Source organism: Sorghum bicolor, chromosome 2 (genome assembly GCF_000003195.3).
Source record: "Sorghum bicolor cultivar BTx623 chromosome 2, Sorghum_bicolor_NCBIv3, whole genome shotgun sequence".
Taxonomy (NCBI): domain Eukaryota; kingdom Viridiplantae; phylum Streptophyta; class Magnoliopsida; order Poales; family Poaceae; genus Sorghum; species Sorghum bicolor.
In genome coordinates, this window is record NC_012871.2 from 9,394,341 (window position 1) to 9,415,886 (window position 21,546).

Sequence of the window (21,546 nt, forward strand, 5' to 3'; positions counted from 1 at the left end):
AAAGCAAACATCGTTTGGTAATACTAGGAAATTTCAACCTACTTATAACCGTATAACCGGCAGACCTTCTAGGGCGTTCGTCGGAGTGCGTCGTTTAGATAATTATTAAACTTTTCTTTTAATATAATGATGCATAAAACTTTTGTATATTTGAAAAAAAAAGCACTGGCTCGTGAATGGAAGCTATTTTTGTCTCTTCTCTTCAAATAAACTAGGAAATTGTGGAGCTATTTTTTTTTGGCTTGAACCCAAGGAACTAAAGCCATTTGAAGTCATGTCAAAAATGGTCTAAAATAACATAATTCATAAACGATAACAACACTAATGACAAGGCACAACATTTGTTAGTGGGTTCAAGCTCATCCTCAAAGCAGAAGTTTCCAGTAGCTAGCACCGGTTATTTTGGCCAACCAGCATCCATGGTTTGAGTGCCACCACCTCACACTGCTAATGGGTTGGGTGGAAACGGGTTTTATGGGTTGGGTGCTGGCATGGGGTTATCTGGATGGGTTAGAATAGGTTTCAGTATCTAAAAGATTAGGGTGGTTGGGTTAATAGCAAATACAAGTTGAGATGGGTTGGGAGTTGGGACAGGTACATAGCATCAGCTTCGATGGTCGGAACCCCGCAAGCAACGACGGCGGCGTCGACGTCGTACGAGCCGAACATGATGGTGGTCGAGGACGTCGCCTAACATACCTACAGAGCAGGCTGCCCGTCAACACCACCGATGAGTCCAAGTGGATCTTCGTGCTCAGCACTACCAGGTCGCTCTATGTCGGGCAGAAGCACAAGGGCCACTTCCAGCACTCAGAGCTTCCTCGCCAGCGGCGCCACGCCCGCGGCGGGTAGGCTCGTCGCCAAGGATGGCATGCTCAAGGCCATCTAGCCATACAGGCTACAGCGGCCACTACCTCCCCACAGAGAACTTCAACGAGTTCATTGCCTTCCTGTAGGAGAACAAGGTGGATCTCACATACATCAAGAGGTGCTCCGTGGATGAGATGAGTACCCGTCGCTACTGATGAAAACAAATCAGATACGGACGGATATTACTGATATCGTATTTGTTTTCATATTATACTCGGATTCGGATTCGGACACAGATAGTATCCGGATACAAATACGAATACGATTTGTCTCAGTTATGGATGTGAATAATGAGTTTCGAATACAGTATAAATTGATTTGGAGAATGTCGAATACAAATATCTACTCAGGTATTTAGTAAAAGCAATATATATACATATCATAGGCAAGCAAGCACATTCGTGGCGGCTGAGTGGAGGCGAGAATGAGAGGAAGCACATTCGTGGCGGCTGAGTGGAGGCGAGAATGAGAAGAGAGTGGCCAGTGTGGTTTGGAGCTCAGCTTATATACTAGCCAGCTGCAGCTAGGGTTAAGGATTGGACTTGGGCCATAATGGACAGACTATAATATTTGTGCCAAATTATAGAAATTATGATTTCAGGCAAAAAAAAGGGTAACAAATGAATAAAAAAATATTGTTTGAGGCTCTAAACGAATTCAAATAAAAATATTGTCAACTAAAAATACTCATAATTATTTAGGATCTACAATTTTTATTTTGGTTGTTTTTCCATCCGAGCTCGTTTATTGTTTTTAAAATCCAAATTTCAAATTTAAGAAAATGAAAATATAGTTTTCCTTAACAAGATAGTTTCAAATATAGTTTCATTAATAAGATGGCTTCATATCTTTCCGAGATCTACAATCCTTATTTTGATCATTTTTCCATCCGAGATAGTTGTAGTGACATTGTTCACAAATATTACATATCCCTCTTATAGTTTCATAAACTATGAGAGGAATATATAATATTTATGAACAATGTCACTATAGCTATCTTAGATGGAAAATGACTAAAATAAAGATTGTAGATCTTGATGAGTTGTACAAGATGTTCATGACTTTTCCATCCGAAATCATCTAATGTCTCAAAATGGACAAACTAGATGCCATTTTTTACGATTCAAAATTCAAATACAGGGAATGAAAATTTAGAAACTTTTAGGAAAAAAGTCATCCAATTTGAAGTTCATATGAGGGAGAAAAACTAGTTACAAATTTTAGCTAGAGATTAAAAAGAGAAATCAGAGTTCTTAAACAATCTTGAAATTGAGTTTCGAATAGCATTTTGAAGCACTAAATGATTTCAAATGAAAAAGTTACTAAAAACAAAGTTTTATAACTTTTTGAAATCTACATCTTTTATCTTGGCTATTTCTCCATCTGAGGCCATTTGGGAAAAAATTGAATTTCAGTGCTTAATTTTTATTTTTTAGCATGTATTTGGCCATTCCTTTTGTAGTAGTAAAAACACGGTGTAAGCAATCTTAATTTTTATTATTTGGCATGTTTATCACAGCTTAGATTAAGACAGCATGCATCACTGGATATTTTATATATAATATACCACACACATTACATGATAGGACATAGGAGTACACGACTTAGCAGTTAGCACAAGCTCTTAGAGTCACAGAACTTTTCAAAGTGCCGACGCCGCCGAACGGCCGAAGTGACGAGGGTTGGTCTGTGGCTGTGGGCCTGTGGCGTTTGGGTCTGTGCATCGGACTCAACAAGTTCAGACAAAGCTTTTGTCCCACATCGACTACAGAGAGCGGAGCATGCAGAAAGAAAGCTATAAAATGAGGGATTGAGGAGGTATGCAACAATACTGAAAGACATTCGTTTGTTGGCTGGTATTCAAATATTTTTTTCGGATTATCCAGTACTGAGGATATTAACGATATTACATTCGTATCCGTTATCCGTTTTGAATCCGTTTTACTATCCTTTATCGAAAAAGTTGTGGATATCCGTGTAACTATTGTTAGAAATTTAGACATGTTAATGTTTGATTTAATTCAGAAAATTACATATAATAAAGTGGTGGTATATATATATATATATATATATATATATATATATATATATACACCACCACTTTATTATATATATATATATATATATATATATATATACACGTGTGCAATTTTATCGCTACTCAGATTAGAGATAAACATTGCAAATACTACTGTAGACATACTGAAAATAAAATACAATCGTTTAGGATTGTATCCAGAGGAGGGACCAGTGTCGAAGGCACCGGCGGCTCCATTCGCACTAATCAACATAATGCGTTGCTTGAAGTAGCGGACCACAGTCGATGCAGGAAGATGTTTGCCGTGCAGTCCCGCAAACATCCACCAGGAAGAAGACGAAGTAGTTGGTCTCTTGTCACCACTAGGAAGAAGCTGATCTGAGGTAGTAGGAAGTAGACGATCTCGCCGATTCCAGGTAGCGAGCAGTTGCGGAAGACGCTCTCTAAAAACCTGATTGCCCGCACACCCGAGCAGGTGTCTCGATGCAAGGTGCCGGGTTCCAGAGGCCTGCTCTCTCGATCTCTGTGCGTGCATAGGTTCGGGACGGGGATGAACCAGAGCAACTCGAAGGGAGATGAGAGTAACGGCTCGGCTCGGCGGCGGCGGCGGCGCGCGCGTGTTGCACCCTCTTTCTCTTCCTCAACTTCTCTATAGGAGCTATCAATGGCCGCCTATTTAAGTTGAGTTAACACATGGTCAACAATCAAACCGGTATTAAACCGTTTTCATTATAGCATTTATTATGTGTCTTTGAATTAATCATCAAATAAAATATGGGCTAAAGGCCCACATTATATTCAACAACTATCCAAATTAGTGTTCATATTTGTTCGGTTGAACGGATAGACGAATAAATATTCGTACCACTTTTATCTCTACCTGTCGCTGAAGCGGAAGCAGCAGAGCCAGAGTGCCCGACGACGACGAGAAGGAGGCCGAGCCGGCGGCAGCAGCAGGCGCTGTCATGTCTCATATGCAATGAGCTCCTCCATCATCATATAATCACCTGTGGACTAATCTCCTGTGTATCTCACATTAACACTATTAGTCCACCTAAGTTGTCACTCAATTACCAAAACCAAACAAGTACCTTTCACTCTCCTGCACTCGTAGTCTCCACTCGCCTGTCACCCCTCCTCTCTCCTGACTCGCCTCTGTGGCCCCTAGTGCCAAGTCGTTGACGGTGGCCACCTCCTCACCCGATCACCTCCTACGCTAGGGCCGACTTCCAGTGTGACGTTGGGTCTGCTCTGTGCAGATCTTGCATCGTCCTCCGCAGATCTAGCCTCCTCATCACTCGTCCTCCACGAATCCAGCCAAGTTGGAGCTCCTTGAGGATGGTCGCCAGCCTTTGGAACCAAATATGAGAGATTAGTTGTGCTTTACGGGCCAACTCGGCCTGAAAATCGACCCACCAAGCTGTGCTTGGGACGCAGGCTAGGCACGAGACCTACTGGGGCACGGGCCGCCAGGCACGGAGTGCCTTGTCGGCCCGACCCCCATTAGGCCGTGTCGCCTCGGCCTGGCCCGTTACCCATCTATAGATAGTGTGTTGCACTGAAGCTAGAGTTGACAAATCGAGTTATTAGTAGACGTAGTATTCACCCAGAACCTTGCTGATTGACACAAGATTTTTGCACAGATGCGTGATTCGTGAGAAGATTTACCTTCACCTTTCATTGTTTTTTCTTTTTTCTTTTTTTTTAGAAAATTCACCTTGCATTGTTGTACGTGTTCTATAGCCAGCCCGTTGTTTGTGGGTAAGGATAGAGACGATGCTCCAAATGGATACCCACGGTTCTTCTCTAGTATAATTAAATGAACTAAATAAATAATTTCTTTTCTTATTTTTTATGAGAGAATTATTTCCTTGGCCCTAAAAAAAGTATCTCATAGTTTCTTAGCCTTTTTTGGTCGAACTTAGTTATTTGGCCTAGATTTGAGTTTTGCTTGGCTTTATGACCCTTCCGTTAGTTTGATGAGCTAACAGAGTTAAGTAGTACACGATGGGTTTTCAGATGGCTGAATATCAATAATTTCACAATATGGTCCGCAATAATTTTTTGAAGCATGGGATCACTATTATATAATTTCACAATATGGTCCGCAATATTCAAAAAATTATTGCAAACCATATTATAAAATTATTGATATTAAGCCATTTGATAAAACCCGTACAATGCATATGTAGGCTATTGCTCTTTTTCATTCAGCGACAGGGGAAAAATAGTCATTTCGTTCACTCTGGGCACGAAAAAACCGATAACCGAGAACCGAACCAAAATAACCGGGAACTGAACCGAAATAACCAAACCGGACGGTTTCTGGTTTCAAATTCGGTTCCAGAATCCCAGGAACCGAATTTAGTAATTCGGTTATTTCGGTTCTACCCCTCAGTTAACCGAATTGACCCATAAATAACCGAATTGTGTGCAGCCCATATGTTTAGATTTTTAGACACTAAAAAAATCAGCCATTAGCTGGCCCAATAGCACTCATTCACCCTCAACTCTAGCCACCCGTCACCGTCAGTCCGTCACCCTCACCTAGGCCGCTTCAGCGCTTCCTCCCGAAATGCGTCGCGTCGCAAGCGCTAGGGCGCTAGGTGACTGCCGAAGTGGCGAGTCCAGCGCCGTCGCCGTGCCTCGCCGTCCGGCCATCTCCGGCGGCCCTTCGCCGGTCCGCCCCACGACCTCTCCCCCTCCCCCCTCCGACCATCTCCTCCAGCGGCGGCACCCTACTGCAGCAGCAACGGGCAGCAGCCAAAGCCGCAGCACCCTCCGCCTCCCTCCAACTCCAAGAACGACACTAGGGGTCAGGCACACTCGGCGCTGGACGACAGCAGCCATTGAGGAAGGTGAAAACGGCCACATTAGTTGTGTCTCACAATGTAAGTGATCGATCTGAAGGGTGTATGTGGATTTGTGGGAATAAATTGGGGAATCATTGTTCATAACTTCTCTTCTTCGATCTTTCTTCAGATGTCTGACAAGGACATTGAGCAAGAGGTGAGGGATTGGGAAGAGACCCAGACCCATGCCGACATTGATGAAGGGAATGCTGCTGCTGCTGCTAATGGCGAGGCAGAGAAGGATGATGCTGGTGCTGCAGAGAAGGGGAAGGAGGTCATTGATGTAGAAGCTGAGGATGAAAAGAAGAGGAAACCAATGGCATCCAGATCTACCATGTGGGATCACTTCACCAAAATCTATGACAAAGGTGAGTTGATTAAGGGAAAGTGCAACTATTGCAACAGTGAGATCGCAGCACGACCAACGCTCAATGGTACATCTGCTATGCGTAAGCATTTTAACACTTGTAGAAAGAATCCTCGTAGAGTTAGTGATGATGATAAACAAGGTGTGTTGTCAGTAACTAAAGGTGAAGGCAGTAGTGTTGTCACTTGGAAATTTGATCCAGATTTGCTTAGGTCTGCTTATGCTGAAATGATCATAGAAGATGAGGAGCCTTTTTGTAGAGGGGAGAAGCCTGGTTTTAAAAAATTCATGTCTCTTGCTTGCCCTAGGTTCATTATCCCTTCAAAAAGAACTACACTAGGGACAATGAGCAGTTGTACTTTGAGCAAAAAGAAAAACTTAGAATGTTTTCAGGAACATTGCAATAGAATTTGTCTCACAATCGATGGTTGGACATCACAACAAAATGATAGCTACATGACTGTCACAACCCACTTTATAGATAAAGAATGGTGTCTGCATAAAAAGATAATTAGTTTTTTCAAGGTGAAAGATAAAAAGGGGGATGATATTGGAAAACACTTATAGAAAGTCTTGCTTGATTGGGGCTTGGACAAAGTAATGACAGTAACAGTAGACAATGCTAGTGCAAATGATAGTGGTATTACTTATTTGAGAAGGAAAATGAATAGCTTGAAAACAACCATAGCAGAGGGCAAACATATTCACATGAGATGTGCTGCACACATACTTTATTTGATTGTCCAAGATGGTTTGAAAGAAGTAGATCAGTCCATCAAGCGTGTACGTGCTGCAATTAGATATGTTAGGAGTAGCTCATCAAGGTTGGCCAAGTTTAAAGAGATAGCACAATGGGAGAAAGTGAACAGCAAAGCATTCTTGAACCTTGATGTGTGCACTAGGTCGAACTCCACATATGACATGCTAAAGGCAACTTGCACATATGAAAAAGTGTTTGCATGACTTCTAGAGGAAGATCCATATTATACAATTGAAATGCTTAGTGAAGTTAAACTAGGTATACCAGGTCTTGGAGTTCCTGAAGAGCATGATTGGGATAATGCAAGGAAACTAGCTAAATTTTTAGGGCATTTTGCTGGAATAACAAAACATGTTTCAGCATCATTAAGTGTGACTGCCCACACTTACTTTCATGAGATAGGAGAGATCAATGAATTGGTCAAGGATTGGATGAGTAGTTCTGATGTAATCTAGCATGAAATGGGAAAGAGAATGAAGGACAAGCATGACAAGTATTTGGGGACTTGGCATGAAAATTTAGAAGTGCAAAATGACAAGGGAAAGGGCAAGGGGAAGGAGAAGGAGAAGGAGAAGGAGAAGGAGAAGGAGAAGGAGAAGGAAAATATTAACATAATGATCTTTGTGGTTGCTGTACTTCATCCTAGATTTAAGATGTCTCAGTACATAGAAATAGCAATCAAAGAGATGTATGGTGATGGTGTTGGACAGAAAGTTTGGGCTGCAACTACCAAATGCTTGCAAGAGCTTTTTGAAGAATATAGGAAGAATTGTACTCCTAGTGATGTGCAGCCCCAACAAAGCGAATCACCTCAATCTAAGCAAAGTGGAGAGGATGCTGGGAAGTTTAAGGTTAGGTTGGCAAGGAAGTTGAGGCAGAACACTGGAGCAAGCACTTGCAGTAGAGGCAGGAGGACTAAATTGGATAGATACTTGGCTGAAGAATGTGAAGAAGATACAAAAAAGTTTGATATTTTTGCTTGGTGGAAGGAGCAGTCTAGTAGATTTCCTATATTATCTGAATTGGCCCGTGATGTGCTTGCCATTCCTATATCCACAGTTGTTAGTGAATCAACCTTTAGCACAGGTGGTCGTATTCTAGATGATTTTAGAAGTTCACTCACTCATTTATGATTGAAGCTCTTGCTTGCACTCAAGATTGGCTTAGGAGAACAACTCCCATCAACTTAGTAGAGAATATAGAGGAAATGACCAAATTAGAAGAAGGTAACCATTTATTGTAGCATTCTTTACTATTTGAACAATGAAAAAATATTTATTGTTTCCTTTGTTTGCTGGTTTATATTTTTAGAATTTATTCAAGAATTCAAGGACAAAGCCATTACTGATGCCTATGCTGCCAAGTTACAAATTGAAGGCAGCAAAAGGATGATGGTTACATCCACCAATATGAGCTCACAGCCAAACAAGTCCACCAAAATGAGCAGGTCAACCAATCCAAGCAAGTCTTCAAAGGAAAGCATGAACAAGAAGTAGTGATAAATGACCATGTGAGCTAATTGTATACATATTATTTTTTTTGTCATATACAATTATACATTGTACTCTTATAAACTGCTATTGGTTCAGTTTGCAAAAAATATTTCAGGTTGTTGGAGTTGGACCTGTGAAGGTGCAAATGAGCCTTGGAGTTGGTGGCTGGTGCCTTGGAGACTTGGATTTCTTTCACTTCGGCTGTTGGACTTGGACTTGGACCTCTTATTTGCTTCAATATGTTTGTTGTCTTTGTGTGTGCCTATTCACTGGACCCATTTGCTTTGAAAATGTGTTTGGTGCTGGACTTAATATAGCACTGTGCTTGTTGCTTGGAACTTGGATATTTGAATATGTATGTGTTGACATGTTGTACACTTGTACTGGTGTTTTATGTTGCATTGCGGTTTAAATTGTCCATGTTGAGTGCTTGAAAAAACAGGTAAAATGCTGTCAAAATTTGCAATTCAATGGGTTGTTTCTCTGTTGCTGAAAAACTTCGGTTCCTTTCGATTAGAACCGAAACCGAACTGAAAAAACCGGAACTGAAATGCCTCGGTTCCGCATTCTGGAAGGAACCGATTGGTCCCTGTATCTTAGGGAACCGAATTAGCTAGGGAACCGAATAACCGAAGCATTCGGTTTCGGTTAACCGAACGCCTAGAGTGACTTTTCGTATACTACTTAACACCGTTACCTCGTCAAACTAACGGAAGGGCTATAAAACCAAACAAAACTCGAATCTGCGCCAAATAACTAAGTTCGACAAAAAAGGGCTAAAAAATTAAGAGGCGTTTTTTAAGGCCAAGGAAATGATTCTCTCTTTTCCTTTATTTAGTTTATTTAGTTACACTAGAAAAACTGTGGATATAGGGCCACCTGCATCCTTAGGCCCTGTTTAGTTCCCCACCAAAATTTTTTTCGTCGATCCCATCGAATCTTTGGACACATACATGGAACATTAAATGTACATAAATTACACAGTTTTATTGAAAAACGTGAGACGAATCTTTTAAGCCTAGTTACTCCATGATTAGCCTTAAGTGCTACAGTAACTCACATGTGCTAATGATAGATTAATTATGCTTAATAGATTTGTCTTGTAGTTTCCTAATGAGCTATGTAATTTGTTTTTTTATTAGTTTCTAAAAATCCCTCCCGACATCCTTCCGACACGTCCGATGTGACACCCAAAAAATTTTCATCTCCAATCTAAACAGGGCCTATTATTTGTGGGAAAATGGAAGATGAACCGAGAGGACCCGGATCAACTTCAGGCCATGTTCGGTTCGTAAAAATTTTTGGATTTCGACACTGTAGCACTTTTGTTTTTATTTGACAAACATTATCCAATCATGGAGTAACTAGGTTTAAAAGATTCGTCTCGCGATTTACAGATGAACTGTGCAATTAGTTTTTGTTTTTATGTATATTTAATACATCATACATGTGCCGCAAGATTCGATGTGACGTGAAATCTTGAAAATTTTTAGCAACCAAACAAGGCCTCAGTACTTCCGCCCGCAGAGGCCCAGACCAAAATCTAATTTTCACGTGATGCCCAAACTCCTCTAGTCACACCGTACTTCCGCCCGCAGAGGCGCAGAGCGCATTTGCTCGCTCGCTCTCCGCCGCAGACAGCCTCCGCCGAGCTCATCTGCGGGCGGCTTCTAGGGTTTAAAAATTTCCCCCAAATCCCAGTTCGATATTCATCCTCGTCACCGACCTGCGCCGGCGCCGTCGATCACGGCCATCTCCGGTGTCTGGTAAGCCGCATTTGCCTCCCCATCGCTGCATTTTTTTTTTGCCCCCATCGCATCCCCTTTCATACCTCCATCTCGGTCCCCGATTTTCACAGGTTGCTCTCGTAGGGAGGTATGGAGGGCTGCTCCAAGACTAGCGCCGGCGCGGCGTCCGGCCTCCCAGACGACCCCCTGGTGGAGATCCTCTCCCGCGTCCCTGCGAAGTCCATCTGCCGGTTCAAGTGCGTGTCAAAGGCCTGGCGCGACCTCATCGCGGACCCCGACCACCGTAAGAAGCTCCGCCAAGCCATGCAGGGACTGTTCGTGCAGACGCCCGAGGTCTCCGAGGCTGACAATACTATATTGGACCGTACAAATTTCAGTTTCGTCGACCTGACAGTGGGATCCATGCCTCTGGACATCGACCCTTGCTTCTCCTTCCTGCCGGAAATGACTGGGATCGAGATATACTTCTTGGATTCCTGCAAAGGGCTTCTCCTTTTCGCGCAGCATCAGGAGCCGTCTCACGGATCGGGTGGCTATATCGTGTGCAACCCGACCACAAGGCAATGGTCACCCGTGCTCGCTTGCGACACTCGCCTAGCGTTAAATCACACCTATTTGGCTTTTGATCCGGCGGTATCCTCTCACTTTCAATTGGTTGAGTTCCAGATGCACTATTGGGAAGATGGTGTAGTATCGTTGCATGTTTACTCATCAGAAACTGGGACCTGGAGTCAAAACCAAATTGATGACCAAAGAGAGCAAGGACATTTGGAAGGGTGGCATCATCAATTTACACTAGACACTGTCCATCATCAGTGCGCCTTTGTTAATGGCTTCCTACATTTGATAGTTTGGGGCTCAGATATACAGCACATACTTGCTGTAGATGTACAAGGGAAGGCAAGAAGGATGATCACGGTGCCATTGCCAGATATGACTGATGGGAGGCACGGGGACGCCTTTGTTTGTTATTTAGGTCAATCCCAAGGGCACCTACATTGCATGACTCTAGAGTCTGATAACAAGAAACTATCCACCTGGGTTCTTCAGGATTATGATACACAGGAATGGGTGCTGAAGAACACTATGTGCACTTTGGATGTCTTTGGAGAAAGAGAAATGCCAGACTTTCAAGTGGTTGACATTCATCAAGATTGTAATGTGGTTTTCATTTTTCATCAGTTGAGCCATGAGCTGATAGCATACAACATGGACCGAAAGGAAGCAAGTGTTATCGCCACAATCGAAGATCACAAATTCCGACCCAAATTTGCTCGCTACATTCCCTATTTCTCAGAATCACCGGCTCTCACAAATAAGTACTGAAAGTGTGTGCTCTAGTTATGAGCTAGCCGCTTGGTTAAATTCTAGTAGACTCAGTTGAAATGTTTTGCTTGTGCCTGTAAGTATGCCTTCTTAATTAGTACTGTAAGTCTGTTGAGACATTGGATGTATGCCTTCTCATGCTTTTGATCTAAATTAGTACTGAAGCCTATTGAGACATTTATGTAGTGTGACTTTATGAATGTAGTTATATTAATGAATGTTGTTGCACAAGTTGAACAATTTCGATTTTTGGTGATAAGTTTTATGATTAGCATGTTTTTTTTCATGGCTGTGTTAATAAGCAATTATTACTGTGAATTTAGTTTGTTTGGTTGTGTGTTTATTTATGTCAATCAACTCAAAGTTATCTTCCATGTTTTGCTAATGTGCATGTATGGAATGGTTTCAAATTGATGCCTTGCGGTTACATCAAAAGTTTAGAATCAAAAAGTCTTATTTATGTTGGAGAGGTAGTCTCTTTGGAGGAAACTTACACAGTTTCAAATGTAATATGTGCAATTAATTGTCATGTGGACATGCCAACATCAGTTGTATTGTTGCTAGAGGCATTCACTTTGATCCAACTGGATCTGCCTGGAAGAAAGGTTAATTCTCTCCAAGAGAAGTACATTGTTGGCACTTGCCTACTCTGGTTCCCAGGCGCTTGGGGCGATGCCTTCTCATCGACCTGTGGCCCTTCGCTGCAACAGCTGTGTCTCTTCTACACTCAAGGGGTGTCCAAACTCACTATCTGCTCAGGCTCTCTTGTAAGTATGCATTTGCATACTGTGCAAGGGTTGCAGCTGCTCACTATCGTGTCTCCAATGTTGATAGACCTACGAATTTTAAATGCTTCTTTGAGAGGCAGCCAGTGGTTGGCATCGTTGCTCCTAGTCTGCAAACGATCGATGGGCTGATAAATATGATCCAAGCTAGGTCCAGCTTGGTGAGCTGGCACAGCTATGGATACTATCAACCTTATGGTTTGCAGATTGCCTGAGCGTCAGTACAATTGGGGCATTGTGATGTTATTGTGGCGCTTTTGGAAGATCCCTGTTCTTTTCATTACGATCATCTATCCAAATGTGAGTATACTGTATACGCCCTGTTATAATGCATTTGAAACATTTCTTTATTTAAATATTGCTATAAGTACAAATAACTGTAAGTTTGTAACAAAACTACTTTGGAGTACTAGGTATTACTAGATATTGTTGTAATCAAGCAACTGACTAAATAAAATGACTGGTGAAAGGACCTTCAGTTGTAGGTACACATGTACAGCTCATTATTGTAACACTTGACCATACATACATGGGCATGAATGCAACCATTGGATGTATGCATGACTATTTCATCTGGCAAGGCAAACAAATGAGTTGTGTGTGTGTGTGTGGGGGGGGGGGGGGGGGCGCTTTTGGATCCCACCTCAAGCTAGAAGCTACAAGACTCTCACATTCTTTAGCTAATTTATAGAACAGAAAAACATATAAAGCTGTGTAACTGTCATTGAATGTAAAACTTTATCAGGAATCAGTAGTTGAGAAGAGTAAGCTCACCCCATTTCTTATATAAAATTCTTGCTCAATTTGTTTTTCTGAACTTTCACATTCGCAGGATTATTGAGGTTGTTCATTTGAGGTAGATCCTATTATGGGTCATGTTTAGTCTTCCTTTATTTTAATTTTTAATAAAATTTTATGTGCCAAGGCACCTTCCTGAATGATTGTATTACTTCAAGCTCATTTTATCAGTTGTTCCGATCGATGCACTGGTATAGTTGTAATATTCAGTCAAGGACATGAATTCAGGAGTGGATTGTAGTTTTATTGCGGGTCATGTTTAACTCTGTTAAGGCCCAAACTGGGTGAGTGTATATGTATAGTTATCAAGAACTAGCTGTGATTCTTTTTTTTTTTTGAAGAAAACTAGCTGTGATTCTTTACCAGAGGCATCTTCTGCGTCATTCTGCAAAACATGTCTGAAGTAGTTTGCCTGTGTTTTGTAACAGTCATTCGTTGTGAGAAAATCAGTTATCCTAGAGAGTTGCTTTACTTCTTGCCTTATGAAATTTTATTGTGGCCATTTACGAATTTGCAGGAGATGGTTTACTACCAGTACTTGATGAAAGCCCTAACCTTGCTCCCGGTTGAGAACTTACACCTGCACTTAGCAACATCTGGACATGCCGTTATCTCTTGTGTATTCCATTTCCTCACGATTTTCACCAGTACAAGAAGGCTATTTCTGCAGATAAGTGTCAGGTATGCTTCACTTTATCGACTATTGAATACTTTGGTTGCTTGTAAGGCGTTGGAAGATTTCATTTGGTGTGCTGATGCTTGACCAATGGTGATACTTCAGGAGTTAGTTTGCTACACATAGACATACTTTTCTATTTTTCTTCATGGTTTGTTTCTAGAAGATATATACTCTAGCAGCTGTACATGAATCCAAAAAATACAATGAAAAGCTGCAACTCTACTTTGGGTCCTAATTAATTGCCAGCGTAGATGTTGCTCACTGGCGTCAGGTTTCAAACTGATGGTATGTTTTACAGAGTCTAGTACTTACGCTGATGGTACTTCTCAATGTTCTCATGGGTGCCATGTTAAAGGCTCTGTTGAAACCCTAAGAAGCAAAATTCATCAACTATATGCTATTTGCAATTGGCATATATTTGTGTAATTTTGTGTAATTTTTTTTTCTGCAATTCTCTCTATACATGGCATGAATTCATTGCTGCAATTGGCTAACACCAAAGGATATCTCATTCTTATGCAAATTTTCCATATGTTGTTCAGACTTCCACTTTCCACTTTCTTATGCTTTTTTTATTGTCAATGGCCATTGAAAAGTTTATTGAGAAGTTAGCCCATCTTATGTCTATGCTCCTCATCTCAGGAACAAACTGCTTGTTCACTGTTTTTTTTTTTGACATCATTGTTCGCTGGGTTGTATTTGTCATCATCCGCAAGACTGGAAAACTGAGGAGCTCTGCTTGAATTCTCTCCAGGAGTTGCATATTTGTGGATTGTGAGCGGTGCAGATCATGATCTTGCATTTGTGAAACGACTATTGGGATGGCAGCCAGTGCTCAAAACAGTTACTATAAATTTTGATCCTTCAGCCGATGAGGAGCTCAGAGCTATATATTGTAATGCTCGTGAAGGAACAAAACTCGAGGATGTAAGCGCACAGCTACACGTAGTTAATTCTTAGCAACTGATTCGTCCGAGGAGTTGCATATTTGTGGATTGTGAGCGGTGCAGATCATGATCTTGCATTTGTGAAACGACTGTTGGGATGGCAGCCAGTGCTCAAAACAGTTACTATAAATTTTGATCCTTCAGCCGATGACGAGCTCAGAGCTATATATTGTAATGCTCGTGAAGGAACAAAACTCGAGGATGTAAGCGCACAACATCATCTTAGTCCTGAACTTACATATTCTGAAAATTTTCATGTGGATAAGGTTGGAATCACCATATTTTTGGACTAAGTGTACATTTACCCACATCTCATGATTTAGGAAACTGGGATAAATGTTTTATTATCTATAGAAATAGGGAGAGGTTAATCTATTTTTTTCTATTTGTTTGGCAATATGTCTAAACTGCTCGTCGTTCTTTGTCAGAGAGAAATGGAAACTTTGCTGGAGAATCAGGATACTGCCTATGAGAAGTCTGGCCATGGAAAAGAAAAAAAGCACAACCAGTATCAGGTAACTATGTCCAACTATTTGTTCCATGGTAAAGAACTGATGTCTCAAAAGAAAGTATGCGCTTGTCATTTTGTGGGGAAGTATTCTAAAACTAAATGATAGTATGGAAAAGAAGTTCTGATTTCTGTTAGAATTAATTGCTCCTTATTGTAATCTCCTAGCTATTTGTGCAGGCGCCAGCTATACTGGCCCTTTCTCACTGCTGGCCCCTTGGGCCATCCCTCTCCCTCTCTCCTATATAAATGTAATCCCTCCTGTAATCTATTCATTCAGATATTCAATCCCAGCCTGTTTGGCTTCTATCATGGTATCAGTCTAATCGTATCCTCTGCTTCCGCTCTTTTCCCGTCGCCCAGCCCAGACCCGCGCGCGCCTCCCAGGCCGCCGCGCTCAGGCCACGACGGCCACCGCGCGCCCTCTTCTGGCCGCCGCGCGTCCACCATGGCTGCTCCCTCCTCCTCCGACGTCTCCGGCCCCGGCACCTCGGCTGCCGCCGCCGCGGCCAAACTGCGCGACGAGGCGCTCGCCACCGCCAAAGCTCTGGAGATCGAGGCCGCCTCCCTGCGCGACTCCAACCAGGCGCGCAGCGCCCAACTCAAGGAGGAGGCGGACCTCCTCACGTCTGCCGCCGCCGCCCAGGAGCGGGTCCGCGCGGCTGCCGCCGCCCTGGACCTGGAGCGCGAGCAGGCCGACCTGCTGGAGCAGCAGACCGCGGCCCTCCGCGCGCGGCTCCACCCCGAGCATCCCCACGACGACGACTCGGAGGGTGACGGCCACTTCATCTCCACGGAGACTGCGGCTGTTGCTCATCTTCATAGCCAGGCAGCCGCTGTGCAGAACATCAAGAATCTCATCCCAATTGTTCTTGATCTGCAAGCCTCTAATTACTCCAAATGGCGTGGTTACATCCTGCTCATCCTTGGCCGGTTTGCTCTGAAGGACCACGTCCTCAGCGACACCATCCACCCCCACGATGCCGCATGGTCCCGCATGGACTGTGTCGTCGTCTCATGGATCTTCAACACCATTGCCCCTGACCTCCTTGACGTCGTCCACGAGCGTGACGGCATCATTGCTCGGGCGGCGTGGCTCGGCCTCGAACAACAGTTCTTCAACAACCGGGAATCACGGGCCATGCTCCTCGACGCGGAATTCCGCACTCTCTGCCAGGGTGCTCTCTCTGTTGATGAATATTGTCGCAAGATGAAGAACATGGCAGACGCGCTCGCCGACCTTGGTGAACCCGTCCTGGACCGGACTCTGGTGCTGAATGTGCTGCGCGGCCTAAACGAACGTTTTCAGTTCATGTCACAGCTCGTCACGCGGCAGAAGCCCTTCCCATCCTTCGGAGATGTCCGTGCTGATCTGAGGCTGGCTGAACTCAACATGGCGTCACCTTCAGCTCCGCCCTCGGCCCTCGTCACCGCGCCATCCAGTAAGCCGTCTACTCCGTCCCCTGCTCCTCAGCGCCCTCCACAACCTGCTAGGGGACAGCAGCTCGGCCACACCACTGCTCCTCCACGCCTTCCTCAGGCTGCTGGGGGACAGCAGTCCGGCAACGGCAATAACCGCGGACGACGTCGCCGCGGTGGACGCGGTCAAGGAGGCGCTCCAGCCAGCAATCAAGCTGGACCACCGAATGGCCACCAGTGGCCATCCTTCTTCAACCCATGGACCGGGTCCATCCAGATGTGGCCCGGGTCCAACCCAGGTGGCTCTCGTGGTCCTCCTCCACCGCCTCATCAAGCTCTCATGGCCGGGGTGCCCCCAGGCTACTTCGCTCCTCAGCCAGTTCCAGGGGCATACTACCAGGCGCCCCAGCAGGCGCCCACCTCCACCTGGTCGCCATCACCATGGACTACTGAGGGCCTCGCCAACGCCTTCAGCACTGTCAGCCTCAATCCGCCGCCCAGCAACTCGGATTGGGTCTTTGACTCAGGTGCTTCCTCCCACATAGCCGGTACTCCTGGTATGGTCACTATGTCTCCAACCTCCTCTTTTCCTTCTTCAATTGTTGTGGGAAATGGCGCCACTCTTCCGGTTGTTGGCACCGGCTACTCCACCCTCCCTGGCCCATTTCGCCTCAACAATGTTCTCATTGCACCTGACATTATTAGAAATCTCTTGTCAATTCGACAATTCACCACTGATAATCTTGTTTCTGTCGAGTTTGACCCTCTTGGTGTTTCTGTGAAGGATCTCCGTACCAGGAACCTCCTCCTTCGTTGTGACAGCTCGGGACCCCTCTACACCTTGCAGCTCCCGACATCGCCATCCGGTTCCTGTGCTCTCGTGGCCACTCCCTCCTTCACTACTTGGCACCATCGGCTCGGTCATCCGGGGAAGGCTACTCTTCAGACTCTTGCCAAGTCATCCGCCATCATCTGTAGCAAGCCCAACGATGACACTCTCTGCCATGCTTGCCAGCTTGGGCGTCATGTCCGCTTGCCCTTTTCCAATTCCCTGTCTCGTGCAACAAAAAATCTTGATTTAATACATTGTGATTTGTGGACTTCACCAATCATTAGTGTATCCGGTTTCAAATTTTATCTAGTAATTATTGATGACTGCTCGCATTTTGTTTGGACCTTCCCGCTCAAACTAAAGTCTGACACCTTTATTACTCTCTCCAATTTTTTTGCCTATGTGCTCACCCAATTTGGTTGCACCATCAAGTCTGTACAGTGTGACAATGGGCGCGAATTTGACAACTCTGCGTCTCGGGCTTTCTTTTCTGCCAAAGGTGTCACCCTTCGCATGTCATGCCCCTACACCTCACAGCAAAATGGCAAAGCCGAGCGCATGCTTCGCACTGTCAACAACGTCACCCGCACCTTGCTTTTCCAAGCATCCATGCCTCCCACTTACTGGGCTGATGCTCTTGCCACAGCCACTCTCCTCATCAATCGCCTCCCAACCAAGACACTGAACATGAGCACTCCCTTCTTTGCTCTCTATGGCACTCTCCCTTCCTACCACGACCTTCGTGTTTTCGGGAGCACCTGCTACCCCAACCTCACCGCCACCACCCCACACAAGCTCGCTCCACGATCTTCCTTGTGCGTCTTTATTGGCTATTCTCCTGACCACAAGGGGTATCGATGTCTTGACCTCACTACAAACCGCGTCATCATCTCACGACACGTTGTCTTCGACGAAACCACGTTCCCTTTCTCCCTCCGTCGACCTTCGCCACCTCCACATGAGCTCGATTTTCTAACTAACGACGATTCTTCGTCAGTTTTACTTCCACCTGCAGATACTTCGTGGGCTGCTGGCCTTCTGCCAGCCCGCATGCCCTCCCAGCCGGTGTCCACCTTGGGCGCACCGTCCCTCAGGCAGCCTTCGTCAGGCTTCGTGCCTCGGCCGCTAGGCTCCTCTCCAGCTCGACCTGTACAGGTGCCCATGCAGCCCTCAGCACAGGCGCCTCGTCCGTCGGCGCCCATGACACCCCCTGCAGAGGCGCCCCCGGCGCCCATGGTGCCCTCTACAGAGGCATCTCCGGCGCCTCCGGCGACCTCTACTCCGGTGCCCACGGGTCCTCCTGTACAGGCACCTGTTGCGGCACCCTCCTTCAACAAACCACCGGTCATCCATGTCTACACCAGGCGTCCACCCGCCTCCAGCACACCACCGGCGTCCGCTACTAAGCCACCTCCTCGACGCTCCAGCATGATTCCTTCACCACCGCGTTTCGTCAAGAATGACCCTCCACTTCCAACAGGAGCTATCCCCATCCCGCCAGTCGCCAACACTCATGGCATGGCGACTCGTGGGAAGTCCGGTTACCGGCAGCCGCGCCTGCAGCCGCGCCTCGCGCTACACACTGAGGCGCTGTCCCCTCTGCCACGCTCCTGTCGTGACGCCCTCGCCGACCCACAATGGCGTCGGGCCATGGAAGAGGAGTATGCTGCCCTACAAGACAGCAACACTTGGGAGCTTGTTCCCCGTCCTGCCAAGGCGAATGTGGTCACTGGCAAATGGATCTTCAAGCATAAGTTTCATGCAGATGGTTCCCTGGACAGATACAAGGCTCGCTGGGTCCTTCGCGGGTTCACTCAACGTCCCGGTGTTGATTACGACGAGACATTCAGCCCCGTCGTCAAACCTGCTACCGTCCGGACTGTCCTCACCTTGGCTCATTCCTTGGACTGGCCCATCCATCAACTTGATGTGAAGAACGCCTTTCTTCATGGGACTTTGTCAGAGACTGTGTACTGCTGCCAGCCCACTGGTTTTGCTGATCCTGCACTTCCTGGACATGTCTGCAAACTCAACAAATCCCTTTATGGCCTCAAGCAAGCGCCGCGTGCATGGTACAGCCGGTTTGCCTCCTTCCTGCTGTCTCTAGGCTTCAGTGAAGCAAAGTCAGACACATCCCTTTTCATTTATCGCCGTGGCACTGAGACAGTTTACCTGCTGCTGTATGTTGACGACATAGTCCTCACTGCCTCCTCCATACAGCTCTTACACCGTGTGATTGCGGCACTCAAGAAAGAATTCGCCATGAAGGACCTTGGCCCTCTCCATCATTTTCTTGGTGTGGCTGTCCAGCGCCACAAGGACCAACTCACTTTGTCACAACGTCAGTACACCTTGGACATCCTTGCTCGCCATGGGATGAGCGACTGCAAACCTTGCACTACTCCTGTTGACACATGTGCCAAAGTTTCTGCAGATGCTGGTCCTGCTGTTGCTGATCCCACAGCCTATCGCAGTCTTGCAGGCGCGCTCCAGTACCTAACTTTCACCCGACCTGACATTGCGTACGCCGTGCAGCAGATCTGCCTCCACATGCATGATCCTAGAGAAGCTCATCTTGTGGCTGCCAAGCGGATCCTTCGGTACCTTCAGGGCACTCTCCACTTTGGTCTGATCATCCCTCGGTCTGCTCCAACACAACTTGTGGTATACACTGATGCAGATTGGGCTGGATGCCCTAATACACGACGCTCCACCTCTGGATACGCTGTTTTTCTTGGTGGCAGCCTCGTCTCCTGGTCATCCAAGAGGCAGCCCACCGTTTCTCGGTCAAGCGCCGAGGCCGAGTACCGGGCTGTGGCAAATGGCGTTGCTGAGGTTTTATGGCTACAGCAGCTTCTACAGGAACTGCACCACCCTCTGCAGTCTGCCTCCATCGTCTACTGCGACAACGTCAGCGCCGTTTACCTCTCCTCCAACCCCATTCAGCATCAGCGCACCAAGCATGTGGAAATCGACCTCCATTTCGTCCGGGAACGCGTCGCTATTGGTGCTGTTCGTGTGCTTCACGTCCCCACCACCTCACAATTCGCAGATGTCTTCACCAAAGGACTTTCGTCTTCTGTGTTCATGGATTTTCGCTCCAATCTGAACGTTCGTTCCACCGAAGTTCCGACTGCGGGGGGGTGTTAGAATTAATTGCTCCTTATTGTAATCTCCTAGCTATTTGTGCAGGCGCCAGCTATACTGGCCCTTTCTCACTGCTGGCCCCTTGGGCCATCCCTCTCCCTCTCTCCTATATAAATGTAATCCCTCCTGTAATCTATTCATTCAGATATTCAATCCCAGCCTGTTTGGCTTCTATCAATTTCATTGTTAGATATCAGCACTTGTAGCCTTATTTTATCTGTCTTGTCAAGGCTTTTTTTCCCCTCATCTGCAGGCATACATTGAAGCCTTGTGCAGATGATTGCAGAAGAGAAGAGGATTCTGACATGCACTTGGCATAATAAAATTATGCACAGCAAGCAGTATAACATGTCTAGAAGTAGAGGATGAATATGATTTTGTTGATGCTCCCACTAAAAAGGACAGAAAAAAGAGCAACGAGGCATATGACGAGACCAGAAGCACTATTACACATGTTGACTCAGAAGGAGTGCTGTTTGTATTGCTTTGAGAACCCATCCAGGCCAAAACATGTGGTTGTTGCTATTGGAAACTTCACTTGATGCTGCCGCAGTTTGAGCCTGTTGTCCCTGGTCATTGCATTATTCTCCCATTACAGGTGGGTTGTGCTGGTCCTGTTGCATTTGGACGAAATCAAGCTTTCTTTAAGAACCAACCAGCTGCTACTTGTTTACTTGTTTGTGCTTTTGAATAGGCTATTTTCTGGAATATTCGTAGGCTAGGGGAGCTTAAAGGGACGCGTCATTGGGTCATACTGAGGACTTGTTTGGCACAGCTCAACTTCACTAGTGAAGCTGTTTTTTTAAAAAATATCTTCATGAGTGACTTTCTAGATGAAGCTGAGCTGTTTTGGAAAAAATGTTTGGCAAAATAGCTTCACCAACTACTTCATGTATAGTTGAGAGAGAAATGAGGGAGAAGCTGAATAAGCTACTTTTTTCCAGCTTCATTCAACTTATGTCTTTGTGAGAGGAGAG

At 45.4% G+C, this 21,546-nt stretch overlaps 1 protein-coding gene across 3 annotated transcripts; it reads left to right on the top strand.

Annotated features, from left to right (window-relative positions):
• Positions 9,932–21,130, top strand: LOC8069159 (putative F-box protein At3g10240). 3 transcript variants are annotated; one of them, XM_021453790.1, is made up of 6 exons: positions 9,932–10,146; positions 10,252–12,539; positions 13,555–13,718; positions 14,471–14,866; positions 15,092–15,178; positions 20,823–21,130. In XM_021453790.1, exon 2 carries the CDS (start codon positions 10,258–10,260, stop codon positions 11,452–11,454), a length of 1,197 nt encoding a protein of 398 aa, XP_021309465.1. In that variant the 5' UTR covers positions 9,932–10,146; positions 10,252–10,257; the 3' UTR covers positions 11,455–12,539; positions 13,555–13,718; positions 14,471–14,866; positions 15,092–15,178; positions 20,823–21,130. The 3 variants fall into 3 exon arrangements, with proteins under 3 accessions (XP_021309465.1, XP_021309464.1, XP_002459607.1); XM_021453789.1 differs by having other exon boundaries at positions 9,948–10,146; positions 10,239–12,539; positions 14,471–14,929; XM_002459562.2 differs by having other exon boundaries at positions 9,948–10,146; positions 10,239–12,539.